We start from the raw sequence: 21,398 nt of genomic DNA on the forward strand, positions 1-21,398 counted from the left end.
AGACCTTATTAAACACCAGAGAAGTCACACCAGTGAGCATCCTTATTCATGTTCAGAGTGCGGGAAATGTTTTACTGACAAAAGAGGACTTTGTATACACCAAAAAAGTCACACGGATAAGTGTCCTCATTCATGTAGAGAGGTGCGGGAAATGTTATACTGACAGAAAACTTCTTAGACACCAGAGATTTCACATGGGTGAGCGTTCTTTTTCATGTTCAGAGTGTGGGAAATGTCTCACTGTGAGAGATAGCCGATGATTAGAGAGGTGAGCCTGGGACCCCTGCAGCCGGCGGAGAGGACATTGCACAGAGATAGAGCGATCTGTGTGTGATCGGCGGCATGAGAGCCCAGAGGAGAGATTTGGGGTCTAATAGATCCCAGATCTCTCCATAAAGAGAACTGGTCACCGCCCACCGTTGTCACACCGGACGTTGTTCATTCCTTATCATAGCAATAAAGATATTACGAAAAAAAAATAAAAGAAAGAAACATAAAAATATAGTTTTAGAAAAAATGAAAGTTAAACAAAAAAAAAATGAAGGTGGCACTGATGAGCACTGAAAGGCAGCAGTGCAGGGCACTGATTTTCACCACTGGTGGGCACTGGCATGGATCGCTGATGGGAATGCATACATTCTGGCAAAAAGTAAGATTAGTAGGCGGAGTCTGGTTTCCTACCAAATTCTTCTTTTCCTTAGCGATCCATGGGATAAGATCTGAAATTCCTGGATCTCTTCTCTCCAAAATTTGTGTGCCAAAAATTCCTCTTTTCTTCAATTCTCAACAACAAATGAAAACAAAAAACCATCCGGCAGGAAGAGAGGAAGCCCCTCCCCATAGTCCCGGCACGTATCGTATGCGGACCCCAATCTCATGGAATAAATTCATACACAAGGACTTTTTTTACCCCCCATCCAGCCTCTGATCCCCCTTTACCTGGAGAATAAACCCAGAAGGTGCGCTGTACCACCTACAGTAAGTTGGGGGATGGTAAAAATATTTGGATCTTTCAGGGGTGGGGTTTGATAGAAAAAGGTCTACAGAGATATATATGGTCCTCCAAACAAACAAGGCTGAGTTGGTCCCACACTCACATAGATGGGTCTAACCATGGCCAGGTATGGCAATACACGGAGGAACAAAAATGGGCAATCATGACTATACAAAGACAGCCGTACCAATACACGGGCAACAACCAACCAATGGTGGCAATACATAGGCAAGAACATGAAGGGACAATGATTGGGCAAGAACATGAAGGGACAATGATTGGGCAAGCACATGAAGGGACAATGACTGGGCAAGAACATGAAGAGACAATAACTGGGCAAGAACATGAAGGGACAATGACTGGGGAAGAACATGAAGGGACAATAACTGGGCAAGAACATGAAGGGACAATGACTGGGGAAGAACATGAAGGGACCGGAGCCCGGTCTACTATCTTCTACAGAAAGGATAACTGTAAAAATGCATTACCCTAGAGAATGCCATCAGGATTGGCCCTTCACCAGTCATCCTTTTATAGATAGCTTGTGGCTCTTTCACATCATTATAATATTTTCACTGTACTGCAGAAGGTGGTATGGTCCATGCATATCTTTCATTGTGTGTTAATCAGTTTTTCTAATCTTGTAAAATAAACATGAATGCTCCGCACATTAATAATAATTTGTTCTGAGTCTTCTTTGTTCAATCTGATTTTATTGAAGAACACGTAAAGGTTTAGATACAAATAATATAAACATATAGTAGGCATGAAGATGAAAATGTAGATCCGAGGCCAAGGTGTTGAGAGGGCTCTCCCTGCGGCTAAGTGTGGCACACCTCTGAATTTCACTGCCCCCCCCCCCCCCTCTTTCAATCCCTCCACTGCCCTTCAGTCAGTGTCCTCCACAACTCTCTGCCAATCTCTCCACTGGCTACCATTCAGTGTCCTCCACCACCCTCTGCCAATCCCTCCACTGGCTACCATTCAGTGTCCTCCACCACTCTCTGCCAATCGCTCCACTGGATTCCATTCAATGTCCTCTACCCCTCTCTGCCAATCCCTCCACTGGCTTCCATTCTGTGTCCTCAACCCCTCTATACCAATCTCTCCACTGTGCCCCCTTTCAATGCAGACAGACCAGCTTGCCCCCTTTCAATGCAGACAGACCAGCATGCCCCCTTTCAATGCAGAGTGACCAGCGTGTCCCCTTTCAGTGCAGAGAGACCAGCGTGCCCCCTTTCAATGCAGACAGATCAGCGTGCCCCCTTTCAATGCAGAGTGACCAGCATGCCCCCTTTCAATGCAGGCAGACCAGCTTGCCCCCTTTCAATGCAGACAGACCAGCGTGCCCCCTTTCAATGCAGAGTGACCAGCGTGCCCCCTTTCAATGCAGACAGACCAGCGTGCCCCCTTTCAATGCAGACAGATCAGCGTGCCCCCTTTCAATGCAGAGTGACCAGCGTGCCCCCTTTCAATGCAGAGTGACCAGCATGCCCCCTTTCAATGCAGACAGACCAGCGTGCCCTCTTCCAATGCAGAGTGACCAGCGTGCCCCCTTCCAATGCAGACAGACCAGCTTGCCCCCTTTCAATGCAGAGTGACCAGCGTGCCCCCTTTCAATGCAGACAGACCAGCGTGCCCCCATCCAATGCAGACAGACCAGCATGCCCCCTTCAATGCAGACAGACCAGCGTACCCCTTTCAATGCAGAGAGACCAGCGCAGCGTGCCCCCTTTCAATGCAGACAGACCAGCGTGCCCCCTTTCAATGCAGACAGACCAGCGTGCCCCCTTCAATGCAGACAAACCAGCGTTCCCCTTTCAATGCAGAGAGACCAGCGTGCCCCCTTTCAATATCGACAGACCAGCATGCCCCCTTCAATGCAGACAGACCAGCGTGCCCCCTTCAATGCAGAGTGACCAGCGTGCCCCCTTTCAATGCAGACAGACCAGCGTGCCCCTTTCAATGCAGACAGATCACCGTGCCCCCTTCAATGCAGAGAGACCAGCGTGCCCCCTTTCAATGCAGAGTGACCAGCGTGCCCCCTTTCAGTGCAGAGAGACCAGCTTGCCCCCTTTTAATGCAGACAGACCAGCGTGCCCCCTTTCAATGCAGACAGACCAGCTTGCCCCCTTTCAATGCAGACAGACCAGCGTGCCCCCTTTCAATGCAGAGTGACCAGCGTGCCCCCTTTCAATGCAGACAGACCAGCGTGCCCCCTTTCAATGCAGACAGACCAGCTTGCCCCCTTTCAATGCAGACAGATCAGCGTGCCCCCTTTCAATGCAGAGTGACCAGTGTGCCCCCTTTCATTGCAGAGTGACCAGCGTGCCCCCTTTCAATGCAGAGTGACCAGCGTGCCCCCTTTCAATGCAGACAGACCAGCGTGCCCCCTTTCAATGCAGACAGACCAGCGTGCCCCCTTTAAATGCAGACAGACCAGTGTGCCCCCTTCAATGCAGACAGACCAGCATACCTCCTTCAATGCAGAGTGACCAGCGTGTTTCCTTTCAATGCAGACAGACCAGCGTTCCCCTTTCAATGCAGACAGACCAGTGCACTTACCTGCAGCGGCGGCTTTTCCTCAGTCCCCCGGCGTCTGCTCGAGTCCTCCAGCCTCCTCCTCGGCCAATGCTCTTGGTCTCGGACCCGCTTCCTGATTGGCCAGGAGGAGGATCTGTGTGATAATAGCGCATTTTCATTCGCTATTGTCACACAATGGGTGGGCTCGGGGCGCACTGGGTCCACCCTTTTCTGAAGCCTATTAGAGCTTAGATCCTCTGGCTCTAATCAGGTGATTAAAGAAAAAAAAAGCCCCATTGAACTCCATGCGTCCGGCGCCCCGCATGTAGATTAGGGGGCCGGACGCATGGATAGGGGGGCGGCGCCCCTGCGCCCCCAACGCACCGGCCGCCACTGTTTAGAAGTATGTCTAACTGAATGTTTGACCATTCTTCCAGAAGCACATTTTTTAGGTCAGGCACTGATGTTGGATGTGAATGCCTCGCTCGCAGTCTCCGCTGTAATTCATCCCAAAGGTGTTCTATCGGGTTGCGGTCAGGCCAGTCATGTTCCTCCACCCAAAACTCGCTCATCCATGTCTTTATGGCTCTTGCCTTGTGCACTTGTCTAAATCATTGTTTTTGAATAGTTGGGCTTGACCTCTTAGTTCCAGTGAAGGGAACTCTTAAAGCGGTTGTAAACCCGAAAATTAAAAAAAAAAAACCTGCAAGACAAAGCCATAATGAGCTAGTATGTATCGCATACTAGCTCATTATGCATTACTTACCTTAGAACGAAGCCCCGACACGGACCCCCGGACATCGCTGCGGGCGCCGCCATGATCCCTCGGCGTCTCTTCCGGGTTCGGCCGCTCCGGCGCTGTGATTGGCCGGAGCCGCGATGACGTCACTCCCGCGCATGCGCGTGGGAGTGCTTTTCCGGCAAGCTGCCGGCTAGGAAAACTGAAGGTCCCCCCGGACCTTCAGAGCGCATGCGCCGCTTGCGTGAGCGGCTGCATGCACTGCAAATATCTCCTAAACCATGCCGGTTTAGGAGATATTAATTATACCTACAGGTAAGCCTTATTGTAGGCTTACCTGTAGGTAAAAGTGTCAAAAAGCGGGATACTACCGCTTTAAGGCGTCAGGGTTGAGGTGAGGGCTCTGAGCCCTGGATTATTACAACATTAAGGCCAGTCAAATTCCTCCACCCCAAACTCGCTCATCAATGTCTTTGTAGACCTCCCTTCGTCCACTGGTGCGCAGTCATGTTGGAACAGGAAGGGGCCATCCCCAAACTGTTCCCACAAAGTTGAGAGCATGAAATTGTTCAAAATGTCTTGGTATGCTGATGCCTTAAGAGTTCCCTTCACTGGAGCTAAAGCCCTGAAATACAACCCCACACCATGATCCCCCCTCCACCAAATGATTTGGATCTGTGCACACAGCAAGGTCCATAAAAACATGGATGAGCGAGTTTGGGGTGGAGGAACTTGACTGGCTTGCAAAGAGTCCTGACCTCAACCCGATAGACCTCCTTTGGAATTAATTAGATTGGAGACTGCGAGCCAGACCTTCTCATCCAACATCAGTGCCTGCCCTCACAAATGCGCTTCTGGAAGCATGGTCAAGCATTCCCATAGACACACTCCTAAACCTTGTGGACAGCCTTCCCAGAAGGGTTGAAGCTGTTATAGCTGCAAAGGGTGGGCCAACTCAATTTTTAACCCTACAGACTAGGACTGGGATGCCATTAAAGTTCATGTGTGTGTAAAGGCAGGTGTCCCAATACTTTTGGTAATAGAGTGTGTATGAAATAAATGAGTCCTCTGTATACTGGTCATCAAATGAAAACATTGTAAAAAAATAAAATGTTGATATAATTATTTTTCTGTATAATCTGTGTGTGATCATCGATGTAACCTGATAGAAGAATGGATCACGAGGCAAGGGACAGAATGATGCAACATAACGTAGACTTCAGTATTTATATTCCACACAAGGAGGCAATCTCACTTATTGTCAGTGGAACTCAACGACAGGAAGTGATGTCAGGTGCAGACAGGAAGTGATGTAAGAGTACATATATAGGACGTCCTGGGTGAAAGGTGAGTCAGGAAGTAGCGAGGAGACGTTGGTGGAACTGGCAGTAGAGGAGGTAATAGGATCTTATTTTACATTTACACCCAGTAACCCTCGGTAAAAAGGAATAGGGGGCACTCTTTATGTTCGGAGGAAAAGAGATTTAACCTCCACATACGGAAAGGTTTCTTCATATTAAGAGCTGTTGAAATACGGAATGGACTCCCTCAAGAACTAGTACTGGGCAGCTTGGTAGATTGTTTTAAAAAGTAGTTGTGTAGCGCCCTGTAGTGTTCTACTAGGGTGAGTGCAGGAAAATGTATGTTTTGTCTGATGCTTAAACCTGTAAATCTTAATTGGGTCATGTTTTTACTTTAGGTCAAGGCAGGATAACTGATGCCTTGACCTAAAGTAAACCCTCTGTAAAGGTCTCTGGTGTCTCCCGGTGGTTCTGAAAAGTTGGAGAACGTTCTGGTAACTGAAAGGCGGAGGCTAGGATGGGTCGTTATGCATACTCTGGGGAGCTTGGTCAAATTCCTGGGTGATGGGCCTGGCAGGGTGGTTTAACCAGACCTTAATTATGGATGAGTCATGCTAGCAAGGAAGTCTGGTGGGAGATGGAGTGCTGAGGGGACTGCTGGTGGCCCTTGGGGCAAACCTTCTGGTCAACTGTGGGTATTGGATTATACATATGGAGGTTTTCTATTCATTTATTATTTTCTATTGGTCAAAAAAGTATTTTCAATCTTTTTTCAAGTCGTTTATCCAACTTAAGGAGTGGGAGTCTTCAGAAGAACACAAGGATCTCTACAAGGATGTCATGATGGAGAATCAGCCGCCCCTCACATCACCGGGTAAGAGGAGACTTTATTGTAAAGGAGAGAGCAGTACGGAGGATCCACCTAAATCCCCCATCATCTGATAAACACATAGAAACAATGTATTCAGTCAGTGTGTGTGTTTCCTACAGATGGATCCAGTAATGGGAACCCAACAGAGAGATGTCCCCGTCCTCTGTATTCCCAGGATTCCACACAGGAAGATCACACCATCCCTCACAGTCATCAGGTAGGTGAAGATGGATGTCGAGAACATAAAAGTGATCTGACTGTATGAAAATATTTTCCACTTTTAGGTATAAGGTTATTTGTGCTCACATTTTAAAGAAACCATTCCCTGCTATTTTGTTTGTTTAGAATGAGAATCTGATAGCTATAAAAGATGAGGTTAAAGAGGAAGAAGAGACGTATGCGATGGGTGATCAGCAGTTCAGGGAAGAGGTTGGGATGATGGACAAAGTTCAAGAGGAGGAATCTTCTCCAGACATCAGCACCGGTGAGTGATGGCCACTAAATACAAAAACTGTTCAGGTATATGGATTGATGTTTAAGGATCTGTAGACCCATCTCTACAAGGACGTCATGATGGAGAATCAGCCGCCCCTCACATCAATGGGTAAGAGGAGACTTTATTGTAAAGGAGAGAGCAGTACGGAGGATCCACCTAGATCCCCCATCATCTGATAAACACATACTGTAGAAACAATGTATTCAGTCAGTGTGTGTGTTTCCTACAGATGGATGCAGTAATGAGAACCCACCACAGAGATGTCCCCGTCCTCTGTATTCCCGAGATTTCACTCAGGTCAACATTAAAGAAGAGATAAAAGATGAGGATTATGTAGTGGAGGAGGCAGAGTTTCAAAAAGGACACAGGAAGCAGTACCAGGACACCATGATGGAGTCATCCAGCTACAGAAGCCCACTAGAGAGATGTCCCCATCCTCTGTATTCTCAGGATTCCACACAGGAAGATCACACCATCCCTCACCATCATCAGGTAGATGAAGCTGAGCATGTTGTCAGGATTATTGGGGAGATTAAATAAAAGAAAAATGGTAATATGTCACAGCTATATATATTCTGTTTTTCATAGAGACTTTGAGCAGTGGCATCCATCTTGTTAAAAGTTCAAACCTCCTTTTAGGCAAAAGTGTCTATTCAGGAGATTTTTAAAAGGTTTACCCGACTGCTGAGGTACACATCCGTCCATTGTAAGAGTTGTCATAAAACTTGTCTAACCTTGCCAAAGAGTCTAGAAGGTCTAGGATTATAAGCTCTTTATCAACATGAGGTTTGGAGTTTATTTGTAGGTAAATAATGCAGTTGTATTCTATATACTGAATCTAACAGTAATACGATACTGCCCTCTTTGGTGACTGCTACTAAGTGAAGTCTTTGGTTGAAAAGTAATTTCATATATATATATATATGCTTATTAAATGGCGTCACCAGGTTCAATCTTTACCTAGATACATGATGGAGATATTAGATGGACATGTATATACTATGAGAGTATGTATAAGATTCTTATGTCGTTTTTATGATTATTCTTAAATGAAAAACTTATCATATAATTCTAATATCCAATATACTGGATGACTAGAGGTGTTGCCCAATGACCTCACCTGTTAATGGATAAGTAATCCCAACCAATGGGGATAAAGTTCCTCCTTCTGGGTTCAGCTTATGGTAATTTTACTGGCCTTTTGTTCAACACAATATAAAAAGGGACCCCAGATGCTATAGGACACACACACATTACGACAACATTCATTACACTTACTACATCCATACATATACTCATCTATACGTACTCCATCTTGCTCCATCCTTTATCTGAAACTTTGAAGGACGCCAAATGAAACTCCTCCCTATCTGGCCACCATTTTGGGAAGGCAGCCATCTTAAGGACTCTGGTAACGACCATTTAAGCTAACAGCCATCTTAAATGTGGTAAATATACTTTGCTGTTTATTTGATTATTATTTAATATTGTTTATTTCCTTTCTTATATGTTATATATCTCATATTTAAGGGTAACGAGATTACAGTACCAGCCGTAGGAACCATAGTAGATTTTTATCTAAAAGCTGATTTTTGTTTTTATACTTTTTTTTATTAATATCAGATTAGCGTAATATTAGCCTCCCGTTTTGCATAGCCTATTCTCACTTCCAACTGCAGTGGAGTGACTGTTGGCTGCGCAATTCACAGACAATTGTGGTCTGATTATATAGAACACTTATGTATGGTTTCTACTATACCTGGGAAAAACGTAATCTTGCTTTATTTTTAATTTCATTATTGAGCTACACATCACATTGCTTTTATCATTTAAGTTTGTATTTTATGTCAGAGTTATCTCTTTGTGTCACCTCAAGTCTAATCATTTATTGTGAATACATGTTTTGTGAATAAATATTCTTATATATTCCCTACTGTAGACTGTTTTCACTAAGATTGGTATATGCTGTTAAAAAGAAATGAATCGATTAAAAAGAACTCGTTATTGATTTGTGGAAAAAAGTTGAGGTTCTCCTACCTTACAGATCTTTGCTTATTTACATAAATAGACACGGGTATATCAGAGCAGTATAAATATTCTGACAATGTAGACTTAAAAAATCATTCCAAGCTCTGACAGGACATTCATCTAAATCTTCTTTTTTTTTTCCTTTTTAATAAATATATTCTGTCATCTTTGGGGTTCAGGGTGAAGAACGGAAAGCCATCAAAGTTGAAGTTAAAGAGGAGGAAGAAGAAGAGAGATTGGTGAGTGGAGATCGGCAGTCTATGGAGGAGAGAGGTCCTCTGTATTCTCGGGATTCCACCCAGGAAGATCTCACCTATAAAGAGAATGATCAGGTAGATGGGACTGGGGAAAACAAACTTGAAAATAGTTCTACTAGAGGACATTCTTCTATGTCATTTCTTATTCCTTTCCTATTATCTTGGGGTTTAGGGTGAGGAGCTGAAAGACCTCAAAGTTGAGGTTAAAGAGGAAGAAGAAGAGAAGTTGGTGAGTGGAGATCAGCAGTCTATGGAGGAGGAGGAGATGATTATGGAAAGTAAACAGGAGGAATCTTCTCTACATATGGACACAAGTAAGTAATAAACAGGGAAACTGTTCACATTTTTATTTAATTGTATGAGTATAGAATATGTAGTTACATTGTTAGGTTGAGACAATTTCCCAACTTCTTCATCTATAGCAGGGTTGGGGCGATCGGTTCGGGCCAAGCATGAGTTCAGCCCCGAACATCACCCGTTCGGGTATTCACCCGAGCTTTCAGTGCGCTCAGCGGGATGCTTCCCCGCCAAGCGCACAGTGAATAGGTTGTTAAGGAGCGGGCTGGGAAGCCTTAACAACAGATGAGTCATCAGCTGTCAGCGGGCTTCCCCACTGACAGCTGAATGAGAAACAAAACATTGCTGAATTTGCTGGCAATAAGGAAAAAAAAACCTGCATGGAGGTCTCCTCCCAATCCATATCAGGCCCTTTGGGTCTGGTATGGATTTTAACCGCTTGCCTGCTGGGCACTTAACCCCCCCCCCCCCCTTCCTTCCCAGGCCAATTTTCAGCTTTCAGTGCTGTCACACTTTGAATGACGATTGCGCGGTCGTGCTACACTGTACCCAAATGAAATTTTTATCATTTTTTTTCAAACAAATAGAGATTTCTTTTGGTGGTATTTAATCACAGCTGGGGTTTTATTTTTTCCTGAACCCACAAAAAAAACCCCGAAAATTTTGAAAAAAAACCCAACAATTTTTATAGTTTGTTATAAAATTTTACAAACAGATAATTTTTCTCCTTCATTGATGTGCGCTGATGAGGCGGCACTGGTGGGCACTGATAGGCTGCACTAATAAGGCACCACTGATGGGCGGCACTGAAGGGCACCAATAGGCGGCACTGATGGGCATTGATGGGTGGCACTGATGGGCAATGATAGGCACTGGTAAGCTCTGATAGGTGTCACTAGTGGGCACTGGCAGATTGCACTGGTGAGTGTCACTGGTGAGCACTGGTAGGTGGGCTCTGGTGAGTGTCACTGCTGAGTACTGGTAGGTGGCACTGGTGGGCACTGGCAGATTGCACTGGTGGGCACTGGAAGGTGGCACTGGGGGCATGGAATCCTTTCCTCTTCGGGACCGATGTCCCTCTGACAGCAGGCGGCGATCGTTGTTGTTCTTCCTGCTGGCACTGACAGTGTGAGGAGGAATAAACAGCTGATCACCGGCTGCTGTTTACTTTACATGATCAGCTGTCATTGGCTGACCACTTGGTAAGGGGGCGGGATCACCCCCTTACTCTGATCTGTGATCAGCCGAATATCATGGACCCACCGATCACAGAGCGATCCGGGCCGCCCTCCCGGCAATTTAGGTCCGCGCTGTAGCCGTCATTCGACTATAACGCCGGGGTCATCTAGTTAAGGAGAATCCCACACCAAATTTTAAAAAAATAAAAGTTCCCCTCCCCCCTCAAATCTATACCAGACCCTTAGGTCTACAAGAAAAAGTGTGGTCTTCAAGCGAGTAATAATTGTTTTCTTACAGATGGACGCTTTCTTCTGAATCCCTCGGAGGGAGATTCTATTTCCCCTTCAGATTTCAAGGCAGAAGACGATGACATCACACAATGTTCTCCAGGAGAAGATCCCATTACTCCAACCACAGATCACCGACCTTACCATCTGGAGGGATCAATGGATCCTTCTTATCCTGAGGAATCTCCTGATAAATCCCATACTATGACTTCAGATGTCCAACTGACATCTCACAGTGCGGATCAATCCACCCAAGCCAAGGAGTCTTCTTTACGGGACAGGGGTCACATGGGAAAACGTCCCTTGGGAGAGCGTCCTTTTTCATGTTCAGAGTGTGGGAAGTGTTTCAAGACAATGGGAGCTCTTCGTACACACCAGAGAATTCACACGGAAGAGCGTCCTTTTTCATGTTCCGAGTGTAGGAAATGTTTCAAGACAATGGCAGCTCTTCGTACACACCAGAGAATTCACACAGATGAGCGTCCCTTTTCATGTTCAGAGTGCGGGAAATGTTTCATTAATAAAGGAAAACTTCTTGGACACCAGAAAATTCACACAGGTGAGCGTCCCTTTTCATGTTCAGAGTGCGGGAAATGTTTCAGTTCGAAAAGGAGCCTTCGTGGACACCAGGCATTGCATACCGGTGAACATCCTCATTCATGTTCAGAGTGCGGGAAATGTTTCACTCTGAAGCAAAACCTTATTAAACACCAGAGAAGTCACACCGGTGAGCATCCTTTATCATGTTCAGAGTGCGGGAAATGCTTTCTTAGGGTTGATCACCTTCTTCTACACCAGCGATATCACACGGGAGAGCGTCCTTTTTCATGTTCAGAGTGCGGGAAATGTTTCATTGCTAAACCCACACTTCTTCAACACCAGAAAATTCACACAGGTGAGCGACCCTTTTCATGTTCAGAGTGTGGGAAGTGTTTCATTGATAAAGGAACACTTGTTAAACACCTAATAATTCACAGGGGAGAGCGTCCTTTTTCATGTTCAGAGTGTGGGAAGTGTTTCAAGAGAATGGGAATTCTTCGTACACACCAGAAAATTCACACAGGCGAGCGTCCCTTTTCATGTTCAGAGTGCGGGAAATGTTTCAGTTTGAAAAGGAGCCTTCGTGGACACCAGGCAGTGCATACCGGTGAACGTCCTCATTCATGTTCAGAGTGCGGGAAATGTTTTGCTCTGAAGGAAGAACTTATTAAACACCAGAGAACTCACACCGGTGAGCGTCCTTTTTTATGTTCAGAGTGCGGGAAATGCTTTCTTAGGGTTGATCACCTTCTTCTACACCAGCGATATCACACGGGAGAGCGTCCTTTTTCATGTTCAGAATGCGGGAAATGTTTCTTTGATAAACGCACACTTCTTCGACACCAGAAAATTCACACAGGTGAGCGTCCCTTTTCATGTTCAGAGTGCGGGAAATGTTTCATTGATAACGGAGCACTTGTTAGACACCAGAAAATTCACACGGGAGAGCGTCCTTTTTCATGTTCAGAGTGTGGGAAGTGTTTCATTAGAATGGGAGCTCTTCGTACACACCAGATAATTCACACAGGCGAGCGTCCCTTTTCATGTTCAGAGTGCGGGAAATGTTTCACTACGAAAAAGAGCCTTTGTGGACACCAGGCAGCTCATTCCGGTGAGCGTCCTCATTCATGTTGAGTGCGGGAAATGTTTCGCTCTGAAGGAAGACCTTATTAAACACCAGAGAAGTCACACCTGTGAGCGTCCTTATTCATGTTCAGAGTGCGGGAAATGTTTTACTGACAGATGGAAAACTTCTAAGACACCAGAGAATTCACATGAGTGAGCATCCTTTTTTCATGTTCAGAGTGCGGGAAATGTCTCACTGTGAAAGGGAGCCTGTGATTAGACAAGTGAGCCTCAACAATAAATTGGGGGAAAAAAAACAATCCATCAGGAAAAGAGGAAGCCCCTCCCCCTAGTCCCGGCACGTATCGTATGCGGACCCCAATCTCATGGAATAAATTCATACACAAGGACTTTTTTACCCCCCCATCCAGCCTCTGATCCCCCTTTACCTGGAGAATAAACCCAGAAGGTGCGCTGTACCACCTACAGTAAGTTGGGGGTTTGGTAAAAATATTGGATCTTTCAGGAGTGGGGTTTGATAGAAAAAGGTCTACAGAGATATATATGGTCCTCCAAACAAACAAGGCTGAGTTGGTCCCACACTCACATAGATGGGTCTAACCATAGCCAGGTATGGCAATACACGGAGGAACAAAAATGGGCAATCATGACTATACAAAGACAGCCGTACCAATACACGGGCAACAACCAACCAATGGTGGCAATACATAGGCAAGAACGTGAAGGGACAATGACTGGGCAAGGACATGAAGGGACAATAACTGGGGAAGAACATGAAGGGACAATGACTGGGCAAGAACATGGAGGGACAATGACTGGGCAAGGATATGAAGGGACAATGACTGGGCAAGGACATGAAGGGACAATGACTGGGGAAGAACATGAAGGGACCGGAGCCCGGTCTAATATCTTCTACAGAAAGGATAACTGTAAAAATGCATTACCCTACAGCATGCCATCAGGATTGGCCCTTCACCAGTCATCCTTTTATAGATAGCTTGTGGCTCTTTCACGTCATTATAATATTTTCACTGTACTGCAGAAGGTGGTACGGTCCATGCATATCTTTCATTGTGTGTTAATCAGTTTTTCTAATCTTGTAAAATAAACATGAATGCTCCGCACATTAATAATAATTTGTTCTGAGTCTTCTTTTGTTTTTTTTTGTTTAATCTGATTTTATTGAAGAACACTTAAAGGTTTAGATACAAATAATATACACATACTAGACATTAAGCCCGTTAAATTAATGGGCGCTAGAACATTTGTGGTCAAACATTTGTAAAAACAGACTTAGCAGTAAGTCCACGCGAGCGCGCACCCGCCGCTTCAACAGTTTTGCCCGGCCGCCCGAAGTCTCTGCGCTCCAAGTCCCAACGGCTGTCTGTGGGGCACATGCGCAGTAGCGCAATCCCATGGACACAGGGACTGGACGCAGAGACACTTGGACTTTATATGTATAGATTATTTAGTATACTTAGAACAGAAGGAGCTATATTTACTGTGTGTATATATATATATATATATATATATATATATATATATAATATATATTTTTTTTTTTTTAAATTCTTCCATTTATATATAAAAAAAAAAATATATATATATATATATATATATATATATAAATTTTTTTTTAATAATATTTCATATTTGGTTTTTAATATGTATCTTTAGTATTTCGTTATATTTTGTATTTCTTAATTTCTTATTATTTATTTTTTATTATTTAGTATACTTAGAACAGATTACACGGCCGCTGTCCTGTCGGATAATGTCTCCCCGCCTCCTCTCGGTCAGTCGAAAAATGTATCTGACGGACTGCGCACGCGCAATGACGACGTCAACCCCAGCTGAGCGGAGCAGTCAGCTAGAGTGACATCATTTACCATGCATGCGCAGTCCATCAGATGCATTTTTCGACGGGAGGCATTATCCGACAGGACACCGGCCGCCCCAAGTCATTGCGCTCCAAGTCCCAACGGCTGTGGGGCACATGCGCAGTAGCGCAATCCCACAGACGCAGGGACTGGACGCAGAGACACTTGGACTTTATATGTATAGATATATATACACACACACATCTCTGACAGGAGTTCTAATTCTCCCACACTTTATTCAAAAACATATATATATATATAATAATGTAGCGACAGTGGATCAGACGGGATACAGAGAACTGGGCCACCCCCCGCCATAGACTCCAATGTTAAACCTGGTCACCTCGCGGTTAGGTCACGGTTCTTTTGGGGAGCTGTCACGGGTGAACCATATGTGCTGGAGACCCCAAAAGATTATCCTAGGTAACCATCAAGCTCCTCTACAGCTGATAAAAATGTGGGGTCTCGGGGATGAAAGGGTGCGGAGCAGTGACCCCGAGAACCGGGCCGTGACCTAACCGCGAGGTGACCAGGTTTAACATTCGAGTCTATGGCGGGGGGTGGCCCGGTTCTCGGGGTCACTGCTCCGCGCCCTTTCATCCCCAAAACCCCAAATTTTTATCAGCTGTAGGGGAGCGTCTTGGCCACAATACATACAATGTTGGCGTTTCCAGCACCTTTGGTTCGCCCATGACAGCAATTTTCCCACGGCAGTGTGTGCGTCCCAACGGCTGTCTGTGGGGCACATGCGCAGTAGTGCAATCCCACGGACACAGGGAATCTGGACGCAGGGACACTTGCATTTTATTAATATAGATAGTAGGCATGAAGATAAAAATGTAGATGTTACGTATTTCATCCGAGGCCAAGGTGCTGAGAGGGCTCCCCTTGCGGCTAAGTTGTGGCACACTCCTGAATTTCACTGTTCCCCCCCCCCCCCTCTGCCAATCCCTCCACTGGCCTCCATTCAGTGGCCTCCACCCCTCTCTGCCAATCTCTCCGCTAGCTTCCACTCAGTGTCCTCCCCCCCTCTCTGCCAATCCCTCCACTGCCTTTCCTTCAGCGTCCTCCACCCCTCACTGCCAATCCCACTGGGCTCTACTAAGTGTCCTCCACCCCTTTCTGCCAATCCCTCCACTGCTCTCCATTCAGTGCCCTCCACCCCTCCCTGACAATTCCTCCATTGGCCTCCATTTAGTGTCCTCCATCCCTCTCTGCCAATCCCTCCACTGCCCTCCTTTTAGTGTCCTCCACCCCTCTGCCAATCCCTCTACTGCTCCCCATTCAGTGCCCTCCACCTCTCTCTGACAATCTCTACACTAGTCTCCATTCAGTGTCCTCTACCCCTCTCTGCCAATCCCTCCATTTAGTGCCCTCCACCCCTCTCTGCCAATCCCTCCACTGGCTTCCATTCAGTGTCCTCCTCCCCTCTGTGCCAATCCCTCCACTGACTTCCATTCAGTGTCCTCCACCCCTCTCTGCCAATCTCTCCACTGGCTTCCATTCTGTGTCCTCCACCCCTCTCTGCCAATTCCTCCACTGCCCTTCATTCAGTGTCCTCCACCCCTCTACGCCAATCCCTCAACTGGGCTCTACTGAGTGTCCTCCACCCCTCTCTGCCAATCCCTCCACTGCTCTCCAATCAGTGCCCTCCACCCCTCTCTGCCAATCCCTCCATTGGCCTCCATTCAGTGTCCGTCACCCCTCCCTGCCAATCCCTCCACTGGCCTCCATTCAGTGTCCTCTACCCTTCTCTGCCAATCCCTCTACTGGCTTCCATTCAGTGTACTCCACCCCTCTCTGCTAATCCCTTCACTGGATTCCATTTAATGTCCTCTGCCCCTCTATGCCAATCCCTCCAATACCCTCCATTCAGTGTCCTCCACCTCTTTCTGCCAATCCCTCAGTAGGCTTCCATTCAGTGTCCTCCACCCCTCTCTGCCAATCCCTCCACTGCCCTTCATTCAGTGTCCTCCGCCCCTCTGTGCCAATCCCTCCAGTGCCCTCCATCCCTCTCTGCAAAACCCTCCACTAGCCTCCATTCAGTGTCCTCCACCCCTCTCTGCCAATCCCTCCACTGCCCTCCATTTAGTGTCCTCCGCCCTTCTCTGCCAATCCCTCCACTGGCCTCCATTCAGTGTCCTCCACCTCTCTCTGACAATCTCTACACTGGTATCCAGTCAGTGTCCTCCATTCCTCTCTGTCAATCCCTCCACTGACTTCCATTCAGTGTCCCCCCCCCCCTCTCTGCCAATCTCTCCACTGGCTTCCATTCAGTGTCCTCCACCCCTCTCTGCCAATCCCTCCACTGGCCTCTGATTACAAATTACGTTCAAAATACTAACCGCAATATACAAAGCCATCCACGACTCTAATACTACAATTGTATATTCTATTCTATTCTATTCTAATCTATTCTATTCATTTGTTATTCTATTTTATTATATTCTTTGATTTTCTATTCAATTCAGTTCTGTTTTACTCTATTCTATTTTTTTTCTTTTTCCTTTATTTTCTGTTCTATTTATTCTATTCTGGTGTTCAAATTCGATTTTATTTTCAAATTTGATTCAAATTCGGTTTGAACTTTGGTTCGAATTTTGTTTTGTTATTTCAGATTTTTTTATATTTTGTTACTATTGTAAATAATAATACAAAAAATCTGGGCGAATTTTGATTTGGAACGGAAGGAACCGCACGTGTCTAGTACTAGCATACACGCTATTAAATTGTCCTAAGCATGGCAGCCAGGGGGCAGTATAGAGCCAATATAACAGATACAGAATGGGGAGCCCAGAATGCTATAGACACTGGAAGACTAAATCAGTAACAAGGCAGCAAAAGGGTTCAAAGAAGTGCAAAGGATTGGAAAGAGCTTTCCTGCAGATGGTATTGTGGAAAGATTTATACTATAATGAGGGCATAAAGGTTCCAAAGAATGTTGTGTGGGCAATGGAGGGAGGGCTATTTCATCTGGAGGAAGAGGAAGCTTCATCTCTTTTCATAACAATAGGAGGATGGATCATGTACATTTATTGGGAAAGGAACATTATATACACTATATTACCAAAAGTATTGGGACGCCTGTCTTTACATGCACATGAACTTTAATGGCATCCCAGTCTTTGTCCATAGGGTTCAATATTGAATTGGCCCACCCTTTGCAGCTATAACAGCTCCAACTCAAGGCTGTCCACAAGGTTTAGGAGTGTGTCTATGGGAATGTTTGACCATTATTCCAGAAGCGCATTTGTGAGGTCAGGCACTGATGTTCGAGAGAAGGCCTGGCTCGCAATCTCCCCTCTAATTCATCCCAAAGGTGTTCTACTGAGTTGAGGTCAGTCAAGTTCCTCCACTCCAAACTGGCTCATTCATGTCTTTATAGACCTTGCTTTGTGCACTGGTGCGCAGTCATGTTGGAACTGGAAGTGGCCATCCCCAAACTGTTCCCACAAAGTTGGGAGCATGAAATTGTCCAAAATGTCTTGGTATGCTGACGCCTTAAGATTTCCCTTCATTGCCCAATCTTTGAAAAACAACCCCACACCATTATCCCCGTTCCACCGAGTGATTTGGACCAGCAAGGTCCATAAAGACATGGATGAGCGAGTCTGGGGTGGAGGAACTTGACTGGCCTGCACAGAGTCCTGACCTCAACCAGATAGACCACCATTGGAATGAGTTAGAGTGGAGACTGCGACCCAGGCCTTCTTGTCAAACATCAGTACCTGACCTCACAAATGCACTTCTGGAAGACCGGTCAAATCTTCCCATAGACACACTCCTAAACCTTGTGGACAGCCTTTCCAGAAGACCTCACAAAAGTGCTTTTGTAAGAATGGTCAAACATTCCCATAAACACATTCCTAAACCTTGTGGACAGCATTCCCATTAGAGTTGAAGCTGTTATAGCTCCAAAGGGTGGGCCAACTCAATATTGTACCCTGCGGACTAAGACTGGGATGCCATTAAAGTTCATGTGTGTGTAAAGGCAGGCGTCCCAATACTTTTGGTAATAGAGTGTGTATAGAGTCTGTATATTGGTCATCAAATGAAAACATTGTAAAAAAATAAAATGTTGATATCATTATTTTTCTGTATAATCTGTGTGTGTGTGATCATCGATTTAACCTGATAGAAGAATGGATCACGAGGCAAGGGACGGAATGATGGAACATAACGTAGACTTCAGTGTTTATATTCCTCACAAGGTGGCGATCTCACTTATAGTCAGTGGAATGCAACGACAGGAAGTGATGTCAGGTGCAGACAGGAAGTGATGTAAGAGTACATATATAGGAAGTCCTGGGTGAAAGGTGAGTCAGGAAGTAGTGAGGAGACATTGGTGGAACTGGCAGTAGAGGAGGTAATAGGATCTTATTTTACATTTATACCCAGTAACCCTCGGTAAAAGGAATAGGGGGCACTCTTTACATCTGGAGGAAAAGAGATTTAAACTCCACATACGGAAAGGTTTCTTCACAATAGGAGCTGTTGAAATACGGAATGGACTCCCTCAAGAACTAGTACTGGGCAGCTCGGTAGATTGTTTTAAAAAGTAGTTGTGTAGCGCCCTGTAGTGTTCTACTAGTGTGAGTGCAGAAAAATGTATGTTTCTCTTACGTCCTCCGACAGTCGCCGCTACTTCATATTCATCACTAATGGGGTTATTGACCTTTTCTCCGCAGGAGTAGCTAGGCAACAAAATAGTTAATATCAAAGCTTTTAACATATCCCACCTCTAGGGGGTGGTCCCCTCAGTCAATACCTCCCTGCTTCCTGCATTCCCAACTCCGTTTCTAATGCCTAGCTCAGGAGTAGGTTGGGCTGTTCCTGTGCTGGGGCTCTTAGTCTCAGCTTCTTTTCTCTTTTTGATTTTATTTGGAGTTTTTTCTCTTTCTTTTACTTAGCTGTTTAATTTTCAGCGTTAGTTAGCTCTTCTGATGAAGATGATCGTGCGGAGCTGGGTCTCAGTCTGGCCACCCTGGATCCCAGGGCTCAGGGCCAGGGGCTTCCCAGCCTGCCATCGAGCGTTCAGCTTAGGTTTTGCCCTGGCACATTGAACGACCCATCCCCGTTCGCTGCAGGGATGCTATCGGTGAGGTGGCTACCTCACTGGACGCCATTGCGGTTTCGCACCGCAGTTCCGCTGCGTCATGCTTGCGACACTCCCTGTCCTCAGTGCAGCGGTTTGGTCGCTGGAGCAGGCTCCCCACGCCATCCGGACTGGTAAGTGTACCTCTATGTGGGGACCTGTCTATTTGGGTGTCAGTCTGGGACTGTGTGACCCTGCATGTCTGTGTGGCTGCTGTGCTCCCTGTCAGTTCCTGTGTGGACTTGCTGCCTGTGTGTGGTATGTGAAGGGGGGGGGGCTCTCCCGCTCTGCTGGATGTAAGCATGAAGCAGTCAGTTTTGTGGCATGCTGTGCGGCGATCGCTGCGGCGACCCGCCATTTTTTTGAGGCAAAATCAGGGTGACCAGTCCTGTGTGGTAATGCACGGCGTTTTTGGCGACAAAACGCCGCCTTTTTGGCGGCGATCGATCAGGCCACATGTCGGCGCCATGTTCTATTTGCCCAAGGAATCCTCAGCGGCCATGTTTGTGTAGCCTTGCATAGGCTTCATAGGGGTGGTCAGTCTTGCATCACTTCCTTTTGCTCTGGGACAGCGATCGGTGCAGCAGCCTGTGTGATCTCTCCAGGTTTTTATCTTCCCTGTTTTCCTGTATTCCTTGCCCAGTTTCTTATCCCTGTGGGGGTCGGTGTATTCAGTGGGTGCGGTGGGCTACGCTCGACGCGATCTTAAAGGGGCAGTACCCCTTTTTTCCTTATATTGCTGGTGCATGGATTCTCAGGATTGCAAGTTTCCTCCCACCTTGGTGGGTGGCCAAGGGGCTGATCTGGCCACTATTGTGGCAAACTTAGCTGCTCAAGTGCAGATGCTGGTGGCTGATCGATCCACAAAACGGCCCAGGGTGTCTATTTCCTCTGATTCAGAGGGCGATGGGGCTGCTATGGTTGGAGTGCCCTTCTCAGGGTCTCACTCATCCCTAGACTTTGTGGGGTCTGACGGGGAGGCTGAGGTGGCAGGGGTTGATAATTCTCCCCCTGGCTCGTCCGAAGAGCTTGCACTCATGGATGAGTTAGTTGCTTCTATCAAGCAAACGCTGCATTTGCAGGATGAACCATGTCCTCCTGTTTTGATGTCCTCTTATGGGACGCAAAGGAAACGCAATACTGCGCAGGTTTTTCCTTGCTCTACGGAATTTCAGCGCGCTGTTGATGAGCAATGGCGCAATTTAAAAAAGCCTTTTGCTGTGCCTAGTAGGTTCAAGCTGCGTTATCCCTTTACACCGGCTACTGATGAGCGTTGGTGTGTGCCGCCTCAGGTGGATCACGCGGTGGCGATTTTGAATAAATTAACTGCGATCCCTGCTGAGGATACCCCGGTGTTCCGGGACCCGACGGACAGGAGATTGGAATCTCTGGCCCGTCATGCCTATACGGTTGCTGGCTCTATGTTGAAGCCTATTTTTGCTTCCATTATGGCAGCCCAGGATATTGCGGATTGGACGCAGGTGCTCAGGCGCACCCTGGTGGCTGACTCTGCTCCACGACGACATTGGCTATGGTGGATCAAGTTCATCAGGGTGTCATGTATTTGTGTGATGCGGACTTGGATTTGGTCCCTTTGGCTGCGCGTCTTTCAAGTGTGGCGGTATTGAACCGCCGCCTGATATGGCTGAAATGTTGGTCTGTTGACCAATCTTCTCGCAAGACTCTAGCTAACTTGCCCTACGCGGGATCTCGCCTTTTTGGCGAATCTTTGGATACTCTGATTAAGGGTATTTCTGGGGGTAAGAGCACTCTCTTGCCCCAAACTCACAAGAGTAAGTTTGTTCACGGTAAGAAGAATACCTCG

At 46.4% G+C, this 21,398-nt stretch overlaps 4 protein-coding genes across 5 annotated transcripts in view; 3 read left to right on the top strand and 1 right to left on the bottom strand.

Annotated features, from left to right (window-relative positions):
* The window catches only part of LOC309562677 (uncharacterized protein), a 420,285-nt gene that overhangs the window by 174,167 nt on the left and 224,720 nt on the right, over positions 1–21,398 (bottom strand). The gene's annotated exons all lie outside the window — the stretch shown is intronic.
* Positions 1–21,398, top strand: part of LOC309564435 (uncharacterized protein) — a gene marked incomplete at its 5' end in the record, with an annotated part of 253,943 nt that overhangs the window by 103,539 nt on the left and 129,006 nt on the right. Inside the window, 3 exon segments of the mRNA XM_082269065.1 lie at positions 11,448–12,599; positions 12,676–12,790; positions 14,332–14,407. Of these exon segments, the coding sequence (XP_082125191.1) occupies positions 11,448–12,599; positions 12,676–12,790; positions 14,332–14,407 (1,343 nt within the window).
* LOC309563916 (uncharacterized protein) overlaps positions 1–21,398 on the top strand; it is a gene marked incomplete at its 3' end in the record, with an annotated part of 182,514 nt that overhangs the window by 35,289 nt on the left and 125,827 nt on the right. The gene's annotated exons all lie outside the window — the stretch shown is intronic.
* Positions 9,213–11,394, top strand: LOC309563914 (uncharacterized protein; the record flags this gene model as incomplete). Its single annotated transcript, XM_082268547.1, has 4 exons — positions 9,213–9,284; positions 9,382–9,523; positions 10,983–11,306; positions 11,390–11,394. The coding sequence occupies 4 exons, from the start codon at positions 9,213–9,215 to the stop codon at positions 11,392–11,394; spliced, it is 543 nt and encodes a 180-aa protein (XP_082124673.1).

Source organism: Pelophylax lessonae (assembly GCF_965119305.1).
Source record: "Pelophylax lessonae genome assembly, chromosome: 9".
Lineage (NCBI taxonomy): Eukaryota > Metazoa > Chordata > Amphibia > Anura > Ranidae > Pelophylax > Pelophylax lessonae.